Source organism: Rhinolophus sinicus, chromosome 17 (genome assembly GCF_057876585.1).
Source record: "Rhinolophus sinicus isolate RSI-liver-muscle chromosome 17, RSI-T2T, whole genome shotgun sequence".
Classification (NCBI taxonomy): Eukaryota; Metazoa; Chordata; class Mammalia; order Chiroptera; family Rhinolophidae; genus Rhinolophus; species Rhinolophus sinicus.
Window position 1 is genome coordinate 209,502,400 of NC_142517.1, and position 16,567 is coordinate 209,518,966.

Genomic DNA, 16,567 nt, shown 5'->3' on the forward strand with positions numbered 1-16,567 from the left:
CCTGTCCGCAACCTTGGTTTTTCTGGTTTTGCCCGTCAAAAGGGGAATCTGTTTTAAGGACAAAGGCCATACATACCTTTATCATCTTTTCTCATTCATGTTATTATTTTTATTTTTATGTTTTAAAATTTTTTTTTTGGAGGAAGGAAATAAATGCCCGGATTTTCGAAACTTTCTTTGAAAAGAAAGTCACTTAGCGTACTAAATCTCCTGGGCTGTAACTTGCCTTTTCCTTATCATGTCTCATCCACAGATGTACTTTGAGTGTCCTCAGTGAACCAAGAGTGTTCTTTTCGAGTTACTTTCCCTAAATCTTGAGATAGATGATTTGGGTTATTAACGAGCGGAAACCTGAGTTCCTTCTGTCTATGTTGGGTTTTCTTTCCTCAAGATGAATTTCCAAAGGCTTCACTAGAAAAACGTATGTAGACAGCGTATGTAGATTAAATGTGGTAGAAGTTAATAAAAGTCACGACCAGCTCCTTCTTTGTTTTGTTGCCCTGGCGTGATGTTGGAACACAGTCCTGCGTGATTTTCACAGTTTTCCACATTGCAGTAGCCGTAAGGTGTGGAGTTGCAGCTGGGTCTCTGCTTGTGGTTGTAAGAGCAGCTATGCGCCCGCAGGGATGGAAGAGGCTGTCTTCAGCTGCTACATGCAGAAAATTGTGTGGGGTTTTTTAGTTTTTAACCTTTATTGAGGTACAAATGGTAACTTGCTGTGACCTGCTGGGGGGGTGTGTGTATGTGTGTGGCCTGTTTCCAACGTGTCCACCATGGATTTGAGTTTGGACTGTGGTATCACCAAGTCCAGCATTCCGCAGGTTTCTGTTAATGAAGGATATTTTTCTTAGAATGGATGAAAGTGAGACTTGTGGGTAAAGACGGACGGGTTTTGAACTTAAGGTGTAAAGAGTCATTGTAACCTTTTATTTACAGCTAACACGTATACCCCAGGTCCAGTAACTTTAGAAATAGGTTTAGTGTTCTACAGCTGTGGGTCCTTTGTTCTTTCTCATCCTTGGCAGGTCAGTGACGGTACGTACCTAGGAGAGGGCCATCTTCTCCTAGGGCCTGTGAAGTGAAAGCAGAGGACTGATGGGTTCACGGGGAGAGAGAGAGAAACTGCTGTGTCCCTCTCACTATGTGATTGTCTCTCTGCCGGTGATGACGTGAGTTTGAAAACTCGTTGCGGGTGTGTCTACAGAACATGGTGTTGAGTGACAAGAGGTGTATGTACAGAAGAGTGAAAAATGAACGACTCCGTGTACACGCAGTTGTACAACAGGCGAAGGTCCTCAGGTTTAAGAAAGAGCGGAGAATGGTTTTGAGGGAGTGAGAGCGAGAGACTGACGGGGGAGGGGTGGGGGACACAAGGGACTCCTTAAAGGATGGATATGTTTCGAACTTTTGTAAGGGATTTCAGGTACGTGACATTTGTCAAAACTCGTGGAAGGGTGCAGCTGGGATTTTGGCATTTCACGGTATGGACATTTGGTCTCAAAAAAAGGACCCTTAAACAGCTAACGAATGAACATTAATTATGCCCATGCTGAGATGTGTAGGGGTGAACTAATGTCTGCAACATATTTACAATGTAACAAAAATAAGATGATGGACAGGTGGATATGTAATAAAGCAAGTTTAGCAACATGTTACAGTGATAAAATCTGAGGTTCCCTCAGATTCTTTCAACTTCTTGCGCATGTTTAAAAATCTGCATTATAATAATTTAGGAGGAAATCAGAACAATTGTTAATCCCTTTAAAGTATCACTGTAGGTATTTTACACTAGATGGGTCTGTGTAAACTAGATTTAATGCAGAGTACTTTCTCACTCACAGGTGGAGGGGTGCAGTATTGTTAGGAGCGCTAATTTTTTTTAAATGAGGCTTTCCGGGATTAAAATGCATGCATGATGCTTTTTAAGAATTTCAGTAATTCCTAGACACTGGCAGTAACAGATAGGGGCAGTTTGACTTCGTCACCATGACTAAACTACAGCTGATTACAAATTCAAAATCAATCAGTATTCTCTACTGTATTCTAATTAACACTTACACATTATTAGTCACTAACGTGAAATCTTGATCGTCATGACCTCAGGTATTCTAAATGTAAATAAAATTAGATTTGGATCTCATTTAATTACCCAAGGTGCTGTGAGTCATTACCATGGCAATTGATAAACTTAATTTCTTGATAAAGAAAAAAACATCAGAAAGCTTCTCTGCACTGTATGCTTAACTCTTTAGTAACCATGATGAATGGAAAAGAATGATCTCAAATTCTATGTTAATTACCTAGAATGATGTATCATTTCTTTATTTGGGCCCTCAAATTGATGTAACATAAATGTCTAATGTCGCTATAATATCACAAAAGGTGACTCTTACCTAAAATACTTTTATATAATTTGAAGAGGTGGGTTTCTGGGTGGTGGTGCCAGTTAAATGATAATTGGTGGGTGGTGGGGACGGCATTACAGTGGCTTCCTGCACAACGGCCTACAGAAGACCAAGTGGAAATCTGTTTTGCCATCTCATCCTTCTTCCTAATTGCATCACAATACATTGTATAATTCACCGTGTGTCACTGTCACTTCTTCAGAGGCCTCGTACCAGGGGCCACCGCTGCTGCCTCGTTATCAGCAGGACCCGGGAGCAGAGGGATGATTTTCTCAGGTTCCAGCCAAGACGTCTTCTCCCCACCTGAAGAAGAAAATGTCTTTTTTATGGAGATTGTTGTAAGGATAATTATTTCTGGATATGGGAAAACAGCTGTGGTAGATAAGTCCATTTTTCTTGAAAGTTACAAGGTGTCTGAAGGAGCTGGTGCTTGTGACAAATGGGATTAGAGAAGCTTCTCCCCTTTTTCTGTACGCAGGTGTGTATAATGGGAAACTAGGAAGCAAATCGTTCCTGGTAAATTTGGTTAAGCCAATATTAATCAAACTATTAATTTTTTTTAAAAAGAAGACCAGTTTTTGTCCTTGCCTGTATTTGTCTCGAGGTTCCTGATTTCATAATCTATCGTGGCCTTTTTATGTCATGTAGGCTCTTATTTTGGGCCCTTTTCATCTCCGAGTCCTCATTTATCTGCATCTCCTATGTTTCTTTAAATTCTCATGCAGTTTCTTTAGCTTCGGTAATTTACCTCGATCACTTCCGTGCGCGTCTCCTTTTTGTACGGTATTTTTTTCATGTTTTAAAATCCTTGCTGCAGGTACTTTTTTTCCTCTGTCAGTTCTTCCTTTGTAGCGTATCAGTCATCTTCTGCTGGCATCACCACATTAATTGGTGTTTATCCTTGGTCTTTCTTTCACGTCACTGATACACTGTGTTAGTGTATTTTGTGACCCGTAATGGGCCCTTTTAAAAAAAAAAATCATGGGTCCAAAAGGTGAATCCCCTGGCCTCCCTGATGCAGACAGACTGGGGGGAGCCTCCCCGTTACACATGCAAGAGTTCCGGAGTGAGCTTCACCTTCAGGGGGTGTCAGAAACACTTCTGCTCCGGAATCATCAGCTTCCTCTGCAAGACAGCCTGATGACGTGAGAAGAAGTGACAGGCTCATTTTTCCCTTCTTTGTTTAAGCCATTTATCTTTCAGACCCTCGCCTGCCATCTAAATTGTATTGCCAATTTATTGGGATAGGCACCAGCCTCATCTTGAAAGATGCTGATTTGCATCCAACTTGAGAATAAGTGAGAGAGAAAGTTAATCACGTCTGGGCCTCTTAAGCAGATCTGCACTGGGTCTAATTGTAGCACCTGAAATGCCTTCTAATCAGAGTCCGTGGTCAGCTCCGTGCTACCCTGGACCTTGGGGAGAATGTCGTGGTTCCTTCGTCCAGAAAGCGTCACTCTCTGAAAGGTCTTGAATGTGTGCTTTTGGCACGTCTTTCTACATTTCAGATGACCCGAAGCCATGTTAGCTGCTTTTAAACTTTGCTGACTTGTATTAATGATTATTTATTCAATTAAGTGGAATCATAATAATGAATGCTAGGTGGACATTGGATGAAATGATGGATACTCAGCCTTAAAATCTGATTGTAGCATCATAGCAGAAGAGTAAATCTCTCTTACTGCCGAGCTGGCCAGGTCCTGAAGGAGAAGTCCTTTGTCCATAAGCCTCAGGTGACCGACGGGCACTCTGCCTCCTGTCCGGATCTCAGCACCTGTCAGAGCACCGCTCCTGCCACCTGGAGTCTTGCTCTGGTGATGCTCAGAGGTCAGCTGCTCCGGACCCGGAGCTCCTCAGCCTTCCGGCCGGTGGTCAGCAGCAGCCCTCTCGCTTGGAGTTTTCATCTTCTCAGACGCCTCACCTTCTCCTGCTTCCGAACTGAGCTGACGGGACACAGGAGCCCTTTGCTGCTGCTTCCGTGCCACACAAACACACACCCCCTCCCCCACCCCCACCCCCAGTTTCCCGTGTCCTGAGAACCTGCACTCACCTTGCAGTCAGCACTGCCTGCCCGCCCCCACACGCTCGCACGTTTTATGCCTCACTAGCCATGCTCCCACATTTCTCCTGCTTTTATTGATTCTTCAGTATCTGTGCAGTATTCGTAATTTCTCCATATTTCCCTCTTGAAAACGAGTCCTGCTTCATTTGTGTCATAAATACGTGCTTTCTTCAGGGCACTGTTAATATCCCCACCACTTGTCACTCAGCGGGCACACCAGGTGCCGAGGAGCCGAGAGGTTTGGGGCTTCTAGACCAAGATGGACGGGTGCTGGGGACCTTGGTAAAGGAGGGCATGGGAATTGTGTGCAGCGTCTCTTCCACGGGCGCTCTGACAGGGAGGCCATGAGGGGTGCTTCGCTTTCCAGCCACTCCGGCCACGCTTTCTCAGTGGCATGGCCGTAGGTGTGTCTGGCTCCCACGATGCCCCGTGGCACATGTTCCATGCTCCATGATGTGCGGAAAGAATAAATAGCGAGTGAGTGAGAGGCACCATAAAGCCTGATAAAGGCGAACCCTGACACACGAAAGGAGAGCAGCCAACTCCACATAGTAAACAGCATGGGCAGACTCGTGGCGTGGCCGTGGATGTCCTGGGACCCTCCTGGGTCATTGTTGTCAATGCTGCACCCTCGGGGGCCTCCTGACCTCACCTGTGCCCGAGGGGTGGGGTTCACTCTTGCGTGTGAGTGATTGGTCAGAGGGGCGGCCGGGTGCCTCCTTCCTCCCCTTTGTTCCCCCGAGAGTCACCCGTCAGGATCCAGGCAGTGCAGGCTGGCACAAGTGTACCCCGGAGGGGACGGGGCTGCGGGCTAGGACTTGTCAGCAATGCAAGGCTGTCCCAGCGGGTGCCCTGCTTCTCTGGGCAAAGCATGGTGCCACGTGATTGTGTCCCTTCTAACCCTCTCGTCCTAAGGTGCTGGACAGCCAGCCAGAGACAGAATGTCCTTCAGGCAGCAGGTGGACCTGGGTGGAGAAACCCCTCATCCCTGAGCATAGTGAAGGCTGGAGCAGTGGAAGGTTTTAAATTAGCGAAGCGTGTCGCCAGGAAAAGCAGCCAGCAGCCCGCACAGTGAGGGAGGGGGAGGGGCAAGGCCCTGGACGAGGACGCTGCTGGGATGTGAGGTGGAGGAGGCATGGCCGTGCGTGTTGTGCTGAGGGGAGACCGACAGCACGTGTGAGCGGAGGGTCCCCCAGAATGTCCAAGCTGACCCTCCACGGGGCGTCCTGTGGGTGCCTGGGCCAGACCGGAGCCTGTGCTGCCGTCCTGGAGGGGACTCTGGGCCGTTTGGGACGCCTTCCTTTTCTCCTAGGGGACAAATGCTGATTGAAGCCGTGTGGAGCCCCAGCAGCCATGGTCAGACAGGTAGAGGACACCTGACAGGGTGCTATTGGTGTAGACTGTGACCTGTCTGTCAGAGTGAGTGTTTGCAGCCCTGTGGGTCTGGACACAGGGTCCCCGTGTCCTTCAGGGGCCCAGAACCCCAGCAGGCCCCCGGCGTCGTGGCTCCCACTCCCTCCAGCCCCTGTCGGGAGCAGCTCTGGCACTCGCACACCTGCGTGGCAGCTGCACTTTGGGACTTAATTTTAAGAGACGATTGTCCTGTGAAGAAACATGTAAGAGAGGGACGTGCATTTTTTACAGGATGACTTGGTGTCCTCCTTGCCACAAATAAGAACCTGATATCAGAATTGGGTACACGTGTAAAAAACGTCAAATAGACCATATTTACTTCAGCATGAGGGTGTTTTTTAATTTTACGTTCTTTTACTTTCTCTGAAAGGGAAAGGGAAATCCAGCTGCCTTGGACACGGTACAAATTTCCCCTCACTCTCAAATTCTGAAATTAATGTCAGTAGCCGTGACTTTGCTCCGTCCTGAAGGTAACTGTTTATTACAGTCGGCATTTAAACCCCCCAATTAATAGGAGCAATTAAACAATAGCTTCATTTCCTGCAAATTAACAACCCTAATAGGTAACTGTGACATAAATGAAGATAAATTTGTTTTAATACAACGAGATAAAAAGAATACAGACAAGAACAGAATCTCAGATGAAGAATTCAGACTTCGTTCCTTGGTACAAAACTTGAAAGCTTTGCTGGAAGAAAGTAAAGCAAGTTTGGGTTTTTAACCAAAGCAAGTTTGGATTTTTAACCATGGCCTGTCTTGGATTCGAGGTGTTTTTTTTCTTGGCCAGAGCCGTCGTTAGGTTTTCACCGACAGAGAACCCAAAAGCCAGCGACAGAGAACCCAAAAGCCAACGCACAGAAGAGTGTTTCCTTTTACCCCCCACGCCCCAAAGTAATTGTCTGACCTGCTCGGTTAGAGAAGACCTTTTCTTTCTTGTTAATATTTCTTAAAATGAGCAAACTAATGTGATGGCTTGTAGTTTGTTTTGTTGCAACATGGACGGATCAGGCCGGACCTGTGTTTACAACGATGACCGCGGTGTCTGTGGGAAGGATGGCGTGCAGTGGGACAGGTTGGCTTCTGAGAGGACGCTTGAGTGATTTTAAAGGTGGTGGCAAGCCCGATGGAAGCCTCTTTAGAACAAGGATTGTGTGGCCATTGTGCCGACGGGAACGTCTAACATAGTTGGAAATCGGGGTCCAAGCTGTCTTTTGGTGGCTTTGAATCATCAGACGACACATAATCAGCCTAGAATTCTGTGCCTCGCAGAAATATTAATGAGTTCTAAGGGCGGAGTCACAGCAGTTGTAGACAGGAGAGGCTCAAACAAGCAGCTCGGTGCCTCTTTAAGCTGTGGGAGCCGCCGGAGTCCCGACCCCGCAGCTGTGTCACAGGGTCCCCCCCAACCCCCGTCTCCAGTGTCCACACAGGTGCCCTGTGTTCTCCAGGCCACACTGGGTGTCCTTCCAAAGATGGGTCTTGTCACTTGCCCTTGAATAGGTTTGATGACCTTCTGTTGCCTTAAGGATAAAGTCCACACTTGTCACTCTTCTTTGCATGAGATCCTTAAAATGTGTTTCCACTTGTCCTTTTAAGCTTCTTCTCCCCTCACCTTCTCATAACGTACTCACCCATCCCCACTGTTGATTTACCTGTTTAGTCATTCAGCCAGTTGGCCAGTGCTTGTTGAGTGTCAGGTACAGGTCCGCCCTGGGCAGGTGAATAAAGCCTGGTGCGTGTCATTTCCGGAATAGTTTGGAGGTCCACGGGGTGGGCCCGCTGTCTGGGAACGTGAGCTGACTCAGTTTTCCAGTCGGCAGCACAGTTTGGCAGGAACTGCACAGGTTCGTAGGTGTCAGGCCGGGCTGTGGGTGGGTCCCTGTGGGTCCCTAATTGTCATTGAGCTTCAAACAACCCCGGAGACCTTCAAGAATGTCTCCTTTTTCACTTTGCTAGTTTTTTCCGGCAGGGCTTCCTCTATTCTCAGAACTTAAGATCAGACGAAAACAAGTCTGGGGAATGGGTATAGGTCAACACCAGGCACAGAATGTGTCCCCTTTCACTTCATTAACTTGGAGATTTCCATGGTGAGAAAAACGCCACTTCTGATTTCTTTTCATTCCTGAGTCACAGATTCAGAACTACATAGATAATTTGGTAATTAATTTCTTCTTAATTAGTAAGATAGTTTAATGATCACTCAACTGTAATTTAAAACTGAGTTGAGACATTAGGGGATCTTTTATTTGTTGCTGGGAGATTTACAGTCCCTGGTGGCTTCCATTATTTATGGGCATTCTGGGGCCAAGCCCTCCGCCCCCACCCAGTGCTAAGGGAACAGCCTTTCAGGGAACGGTGAGAAATGCTCCTCGGGGTGACAGCACCGGGGGAAGGTGAAACATGCCGGGACTCCCAGCCTGAGGCTGTGCTTCTAACATATTTTTGTGGGGTAAAATGAGAGTCTCAAGCTAGTTGATGTTTCTAAATGTGTCTGTTATAAACAGACATAAGTCTAACACGTTATTAAATTTGCTGTGCATATTCAAATGCGTCTCTGTCACTGCCTACCCAGAATGGTGCCTCCGCCACCCAACCCTGTACTTGCCTCAGCGTGCTGTGTATAGCTTGTTGCAGTAGCTAAAGAATCATTTGTTTTTCTCCAGTGTGGCGTGGTTTATACCAAGTCGCCATTTGGCATCTCATGTTGGCTCTTCAATGTCAGTGAAGTCTCCACGCTTCCACAGTGCCATCCTTAGCTGCGGCCCCCGTTTCTCCCCGCTCCCATGAGTCCTCTGCCCCCAACACAGCCTGAGCTGTGCGTGGGGCTCGGCGAGAGCTCTGCTCGTTCCAGAGGACGCTGGGCTGCTCCCAGTCGTGCTAGCATAGCGGAAGTTGATACTGTGAAGGCTGGAGGAACATAGCATGTCAGAAAGCAGGTCATTGATTACGTAAGTCTCCTCCATGCGCCAGCGAACTGGCGTGAGAGGAGGGAACGCGCAGGCCAGTTTGGGGCCTGGTCAGAAAGCCTCTGGTCCTAGCAGCCCTCACAGGAGAGGGCTGGGTCGCAGGGTCTGATGAGCAAATGATGAGTGAAGACAGGAGGGTGGGGGAAGAGGGACCATCCCGTGGCCTTGTCTCTGCTGTGGAAGTTGGAGCTACGGGTGTGGGGGTGTGGGCTGCAGAGGACTTGGCTCCTGGCGCTTCTGGACGCTGCTGAGGTTAGAGACCAGGTGGTACCTCTCTTCCCCTGCCTCCTTCCCTACCTTGCTGGGCTCGCAGGTGGCACTGCAAAAGTTCTTGTTAATTGATTAATTCGAGTAAATCATTTCAGCCACAGAGGATGTTTTTGCTGATTAAATTTAATAGCATTTTTTGGACTGTGCCCAAAATGTCATAATCATTCATGAAAATAACAGGCTCAATGTAAGTGCTGCATTTTTGGTGTTGCGGATCCCAGGTGTGTAACGCAGGAGGACGCCCAGGGACAGCCCCTGGCCACCAGCAGAGAGCAGGAGACCCAGAACCTGGTGTGGGGTGATCGCGTGTCTGGTTTGGGGCTGTTTGTTGCACAGTCGTTTATTGAGCAGTTTCTATACTAGGGATTCAGGGGAGAAAGGTAGAGCTGCCACCTTCACGAAGGCCCTGGCTGCGTGCGTGTGTGTGCACGTGTGTAGACGTGTCCTTGCACACACAGCAGTGTTTAGTCAAGGTGTGGGTGGGACACGGGGCTGAGCACCTTGAGCCTGTGGGTATGGGGTGTGGGCCCCCATGGAAGAATCTGGATGGTTAGCGGGGGAGGGCTCCCCAGGAGAGGTGGTGCCCAGATGGGGGCTCTGAGAAGGAGCTGGCCACGGGGAGACGGCGAGGCCTGTTGCAGGCGGTGGTGGCACCTTGCTTCAGAGAGCACAGTGGCCGTGACCGCCGTGCTGAGTCCTGCCTGGCGGAGGTGGGGCAGTGAGTGCCCGGTGGTGACGAGGCCCCGGAAGTGAAATGTTGGGTTCAGAAGGCATCCTAGTCCTCCCTGGGGCTCTGGACCAGTAAAGAAGTAAGACCAGAGGCCCTGAAAGGTCAAATGATTGCTTTTTTATTGGTAGAACTGCACTGGAAAATGAAGCTTGTCCGGGCTTCCTTTTGTGGAAACCAGAATCACACAGACGAGCCCGCCGGGTTCCAGGTGGCAAGGGAGCCCGCGCTCTCGCCTGTGCCCTGGACACCCAGGTGAGGGATTAAGCAGGGACAGATGGCTTCTCCCAAACTCCCAGGCAAATAAGCCACTTCTCAGTGGGTCGGCCCACTTCCAGGAGGCCCTGTGGGGAGGCCAGGCGTGGGAGGGCGTGAGCAGGCGCGGAGAGCCCAGCCATCGCCAGCAGAAGGGCCCGTTTTGCTGAGGAGTTTCAGCTTGGGTGTCTGGATGGCGACAGGAGCTATTGAATAAGCAGAATGATGCCGTGACACGATCTGCCTGGCAAAGGTCACCCTGCGTTGTTCCTTGGGCTGCAGTGACCGGAACTGCAGTGGGAGCCATTTCTGTCACCGACCAGGGAAGCGTGAGGTCTTGGATCCAGGCCGCGGCAGTGAAGGTGAGGTGAAGAGAAATTCCGGTGGTACGATCAGTGATCTGTTACGGCTCCTTTCTCCATGCCTGGGGGGTGGGGTACAGTCGAGAGTTAAAAGAGCTGGAGAAGCCGTTTTTCTGGGAGAGGGCGAGGCTCCGGTTGGGCCACGGGGTCTTCTCTCGGGGAGATGGGAGGTGCCACTTGGAGACGCTTCTGGAACACGGAAGGCTCAGGCTGTGTATATGAGGGAGCCATCGGCACTGAGGTGGAGAGATTGCCCAGGGGGAGCATGTGGAGATAAAAGAGGGCCAAAGAAGGAAGCCCAGAAGCCCCCATATTAAGGGCCAGTGAAGGAGGAGGAGAGAGAAGTTCCAAACGGGAGGAAACCGGGAAGTGCTTGAGGATTGAACGGAACCGCATGCTGCCCAGAGGTCAGCTGAGATGCGATCTGGCCGCTTGATGGTCACCAGGGACCTCAGCAAGGGGGGGTCTGCCGGGGGGCGGAGGTGGGAGCCACGCTGCAGTGGTCAGGAGAACGGGAAGGGATGGCAGGGAAAGTCTACCTGCTTTCAAGGAGTCTGATGGTGACAGTGGAGTTGGAACCAGCATTGGCCGAGCATGTCCTGGTGCCCGTCACAGGCCGGGCCCTTTTATGTGGAGAAGGTGAGCACAGCAGAGGGACACACGGCCCTTCCTGGGGGAAGTGGAGCCCCGTGGGGGTAGCTGGCAGGGAGGGTGTTTCGCGGACCCAGGCTGACTGCTGGAATCCCCTCTGCTTTGTGTCCTCATCCGTGAGGACTGACTTAATGGATGGGGCCTGTTGTCACATGTAAGCAACACACAGGAAGGGGAGGGAGCTTGCCCAGCACACGGTCCAGGCGCGTGTGACAGGCGGGGCCTGGCTCTCCGTCCAGCCCAGGTGATACTCTCTTCCTCGTCTAAAGCGGGCGATTGGGAAAACAACAGAAATCGGGCATCAGGCCAGGATTTAGTGAGATTATTTAGGAGCTGAGAGTCTTTTTTTCTTTTTACCGTTAATTAAAGGTGCCACTTCATCATGTATCCAAGAGAAAACTTAAAATTTGTGGAGAAAGTAGAAATATAACTCACTTTTCCTGTTGCCTAATTGCTTAAATAAACTTCTTTTTCATTGAAAAATGGGCTTTAAAAATGATCTCAGACTCATCACCCAGGTCAAGAAGGGGCCCTTACCAGCCTCCAGGAGCCCCCCTGCCCTCCCGCGGGCACTGGTGATTGGGTTGCTTGGTTGTGAAGTTTATACAGTGTAATTACAGATCCAATGGAAAGGGCTAATTAAAGGGTGTTTGTTGTGTATTATCCTAATAACGTTTCAAAATTGGGGAGGAAGTGACTTTCAAAACAACAGGGAGCATTATTAGTATTGGACTATCAGGAGGTTAGTGAAATTGGTGAGTGTCTGGGGACAGAGTGGACACGGTCAGTCTCTGCTGAAGACCCCATTTCAGACTGAGGTGTGTAATAGCTCAGTGGCTACTATAAAGGCAAGTATGAGAAAACATCACATCTCAGTGATAAAGATTTTATATTCTTTTAAGTAACCTCAAGCGCTTGTGTTTCTGTTTTATTTCTTCCTTCGCGTGTATTTTTATAAAATGTGTAACATTCGTTTGTTGAATGATCAAATGTAGACAAAACTCAGTGGTTGTAAAAATTGCCCTGCCAGTATAATCGGGGGTAATAGTCATGTTTTAAATCTATTAACATTTAAATGTTCTAATATCATGAGTAGTTCATGATTTTAGTTGCAAGAGAACAGTGCCTTCCCCGTCCCCCCCGCCATTCCATTTCCTTTGAGCTGTTTTTGAGGAGGGGGCTCGTCCACTCAGGGCACCCCAGCTCTCCCGCCTGGAGGCACTTGTGAATTCACCCTGACTTTTCACAAGGTCATTTGAGAGATGGACCGAGGTACTCTTGGATGGCAGTGGTCACTTCAGCTTGGGCACACCCAAGCAGCTCATCTAGAAGAGTCTTAAAGTGAGGCAGCTCGAAACACCCCGCTCCCCCGCCCCCGGCTCCCAGGACTCACGGCAGTGACAACAGCAGCAGTTAGCAGCTTGCGCCGCCTCGTGGGTGCAGTAAGTTTCGTCTTCCCTGTGGAGAAGGTGGCCCACATTTACAAAACAGTCACGTGGTCTCCTCCTCTTCCTCTTCCTGGTCTTCTTCCTGTGCAAGTCGCATACGTGGTCGTCCTTCCCTAAGCGTCCCCTCCTTTTGTGGGTCATCGTTTCATCATAAAGCAGTCCGTATATTTCAGACAACATTTTCCTAAATCATTTCCTTTCTTCTATTTGCGTGTAGACGGAACAATCGTGGGGAAACAGAACAAATGTGAAGAAAGTGCTAATAAGGTTTTAAAAAATGCTACCATTTATTAGAAGTTGTGACTTCAATTTTTGGAAGTAAATGTGGTAGAAGAGTAAGTCCGTGGACAGAGTTTTAGTGCTTAGCCTGTGGGCCCTGCTTTGCACAACGCTGCCTGTTGTTCAGCGAGAGGCTTGTAATGTAAAAATGCTCTTTTTGCGCTTGAACTTGCTGTCTGGCCTCCAAGTAGGAAGGATGGAACGTTCATTCGCATCTACAGTTTCCATAAAGTGATTTCAATAATATATTTGACTTAGTTTTTCGTATCTCCCCTTTGCGTAGAAAACATTTATAGGAAATGTCTGCAGAGCTCTCCAAACAGCCTAGCCCTGTTTAATTCTGACATTTGTACTTTTCCAATGAGCTTTAAGATCAAAGTCAGCCTGGTCGTCCAAGTGAATAGTAATTCTGAGGCTGGCAATAAAATAAAAATGCATTAGAGTTGATAATCAAACACGCCCTTTTGCACTCTTTCCAAAAAAACCCAAAAACAAGTAAATTGGCAATCACCCAAACAATCATGATTTTAAGTAAATTTACTTTTGGTCTTTGGTATTTCAGTTCACCCCTATGACACATGTTTTGCAGCTGTTGGAATCTGATCTTAAATTTTATATTTGCGTTCACATAATGATTTATAAAATATTCTAATACACGTCTTCAAAGACCCCAGATCAATACGCCAGTGGTTTTGAGATGACAGAGTGCCGCGATATTCCTCTGTAATTTAAACATGATTAGCTGATGAAGGTTATGATCAATACACGACGGGAAGATAAATTAATTGATACCGTCCTTTCAGGATGATAAGGGGCCGCGTGGAGGTGGGCTGTAGCTAATGAAGCTGCTGCTTCAACTCGGGAGCCATTTTTTATAGATTGCGTTTTCACTTAATCATATTTATACAATCATTCATTTACATGAAAGCCATAAGCTGTGGACAGGCCAGTTCCTTATTAAAATTGTATTCATTTGGAAAAGAAACTCCGTGGACGCTCCTTCTGTGTTGTAACCTGTCGGTGGGGACGGTGACGTGTTCCTTTGCATGGGGGTCGAAAAATAACAGCTCTGTGGGCAAAAGACAAGGATTGAATATCATTGGGCTTAATTACAGCTGGTCCCTAAAGACACACATCTAGTCCAATAAAAGCTGTAGTTATTCTCCTGTAGTGACACCTACCGGTGTAGGAAGAGCTTTCTAATTGTTGACTTCCTTTCCAATTAAATCCAATATGCTTTATCAGCTAGACTGGTTGCCAAGGGAGGTTATGGCTGGTTGAATTTAGATTTGTATTGATTAAGAAACTTCTAATGTGTGTAGCAATATATTTAAATAAAAAAAGTCTTTGATATAATTACATGTCCTTGAATATAATTCTATGCAGTAGCTTGTAAAGTTAAGAGTAATTCTTTAGGCTCTGCAAAAAAATAAAAATAAAAATAAATAGATTTTTAATTTTCAGAGGGGTTTGCTTAAGTTACCCTGTCTTATTTAGGAGTATTTTTGCTGGAAGTAACTGGAAAAACATCATATTATTAGAATGATTTAAACAAGATAGGTGCCTATTTTTCTGTTTTACATTCACGACTTCTGAGGGGGTTTGTGCAGGGCTCTTGAGCCAGAGGCTGAGATCCTTCTTGCTCATGTCCCAGCAGGGTGGCTTCTGTCCCCAGGGTGACGTGCGCTTTTTAAGCTGCAAGAGGGACTGAGACGTAGGAAGACATGGCCGCAGGGTGCTGTCTCCAGGAAGAGCCCTGGGCAATGCAGCATGCCCGCCTGCTGTCACCCCCTTGGCCAGGGCTTACTGGCGGGGCCACGTTCAGGCGCATTTACGGACCAGAGGAGGCTGCATTCCGGTCATGCCGTGCCCAGCTAACAAGCAGGAAATCTGTTTCCGTGGGGACAGTGTAACACAGGGACAAGCCGGGGTCCCTGCCACGTTCTCTGCACCGGGGAACCAGCTTCACGTTGCTGTCTTTTGTCTCCCTGTCCACTAGTTGCTCAGAAGATCGTTGCCACAAGGAAGAAGCAGCAGCTGTCCATCGGGCCCTGCAAGTCGCTCCCCAACTCTCCCAGCCACTCGTCCGTCTGCTCCGCCCAGGTGTCTGCCGTGCACATCAGCCAGGTACGTTGGGCTCAGGGCAGGTGACACTGAGAGGCATGGCAGAGCCCAGGAGGACGTGCCGGTCCAACGCGTGGCCTCCACCCGTTCTAAGGGGGATTTTCCTCTTCTTTTCCAAAACTTGGTAAAGAACAGCATGCTGGCAACTGCCTTAACATTCCCTTCACAAACTGCTGTGCCGGTGGCTTTTATGGGAACCACTGGTTAACGTTGCCCATTGTCGTGCTGCCTGCGTGATGAGGCATGCTGGCTCGAGCCGGGAGGTGAGGCGTGCGCTTCTGTCTTGGCTGTTGATTTAAACGAGCTGCCTTGGTGTCCGTTCTAGGCTGACCGGCGGTGGGTGGCTCTCGGCAGTGAGTCCCCAGGATGCTGACACCTGGTAGCAGCCCTCCGTTATAATCACCATGTCCCTTAGGCCCTCTCAGAACTGTCTTTCCGTAGCAACACTTGGCTCAGTTATTTACTTGGAAGCAAACAACATAATTGTCACTTTGAAGAACCTAACCAAAAAAACTCATTAAGAAAACCATAGGCTTGTTTTTGCTGCGCTTGTATTGTGATTAACATTCCCTGGACAGGCGTTATATTGGCACTTTTTGAAAGGATGCAGGAAGGTTTGGTGCCGTGCTTCCCGTTTCCTTGGGGGGTCGGGAAACAGCCGCCTGTACAGTGGAGGCCTGTAGGCTGTTCCTGTCACTGAGGCATCTGTGGTTTCCTGTGAGTCTTGAAATGCCTTCCAGATGCATTCACATTTGCAAAACGTCCTTTTCAAACTGGGAGTTGTGGTCCGACTACGCAAAACAGTGGTCTTTCTGCGTCAAATGGAGAGCAATGGAGCCATAGGACCCGTGTAGTTCCGCCAACTCCTTCATTTTCAGAGAAAATACAAACAGTGACATGGTCACTCAGAAGAATTTTTAAATGAAATGATGGAGACTTTTCTTTCTTAAGTCACTTTTCATAGATAAAGTGACTCTGAGGGGATTGGTATGTCCTAGAATCCACGCGCCAGTGCAGCTGGCAAAGCCAGAGCAGCTGCCTGGCCTGTCGTGCAGACACCTCTTTGGGGTGACTGTGACCCCGCCTACAGGGTGGCATTAGGTTTCCTGGAGTGTGTCCTTAACGAAACCTTGGTTTTCCATCGTTACAGACAAGCAACGGAGGTGGGAGTTTAAGCGACTATTCCTCCTCCGTTCCCTCGACGCCAAGCACCAGCCAGAAAGAACTGCGAATTGACGTGCCTCCCACTGCCAACACGCCCACGCCCGTCCGCAAGCAGTCCAAGCGCCGGTCCAACCTTTTCACCGTGAGTGTCCACCCTGGAAAGAAATCAGTGTGATTTCAAAGAATTTCACGTAGTTGCGATCTGGCCACCAGATGGTTCGGTGATATTTATAGAATCCAAACTAAATTAATGAGAACAGTATTACTTTCTGTGAAAGTCTGAGAAAGTTATGAGATGCAAAGATTTGGATTTTGAGTAAAATGGGAATTTCTCAGTGTGCAGTGAGTTCTGAGAAATGTGTCAAAAATGAAGAGTGAGGGGTCTGCATAAAGCTGTCTATTGTCTTCAGACTTTTTTTGGTCTCTAGCTAGAGACTGGTC

At 48.2% G+C, this 16,567-nt stretch overlaps 1 protein-coding gene across 12 annotated transcripts in view; it reads left to right on the plus strand.

Annotated features, from left to right (window-relative positions):
- The window catches only part of AGAP1 (ArfGAP with GTPase domain, ankyrin repeat and PH domain 1), a 511,591-nt gene that overhangs the window by 230,588 nt on the left and 264,436 nt on the right, over positions 1 to 16,567 (plus strand). For all 12 annotated transcript variants that reach the window (XM_074315523.2, XM_074315538.2, XM_074315532.2 and 9 more), the window contains 2 exons: positions 14,838 to 14,965; positions 16,113 to 16,268. In XM_074315523.2, coding sequence (XP_074171624.1) covers positions 14,838 to 14,965; positions 16,113 to 16,268 — 284 coding nt within the window. The remainder of the gene's footprint in view (positions 1 to 14,837; positions 14,966 to 16,112; positions 16,269 to 16,567) is intronic.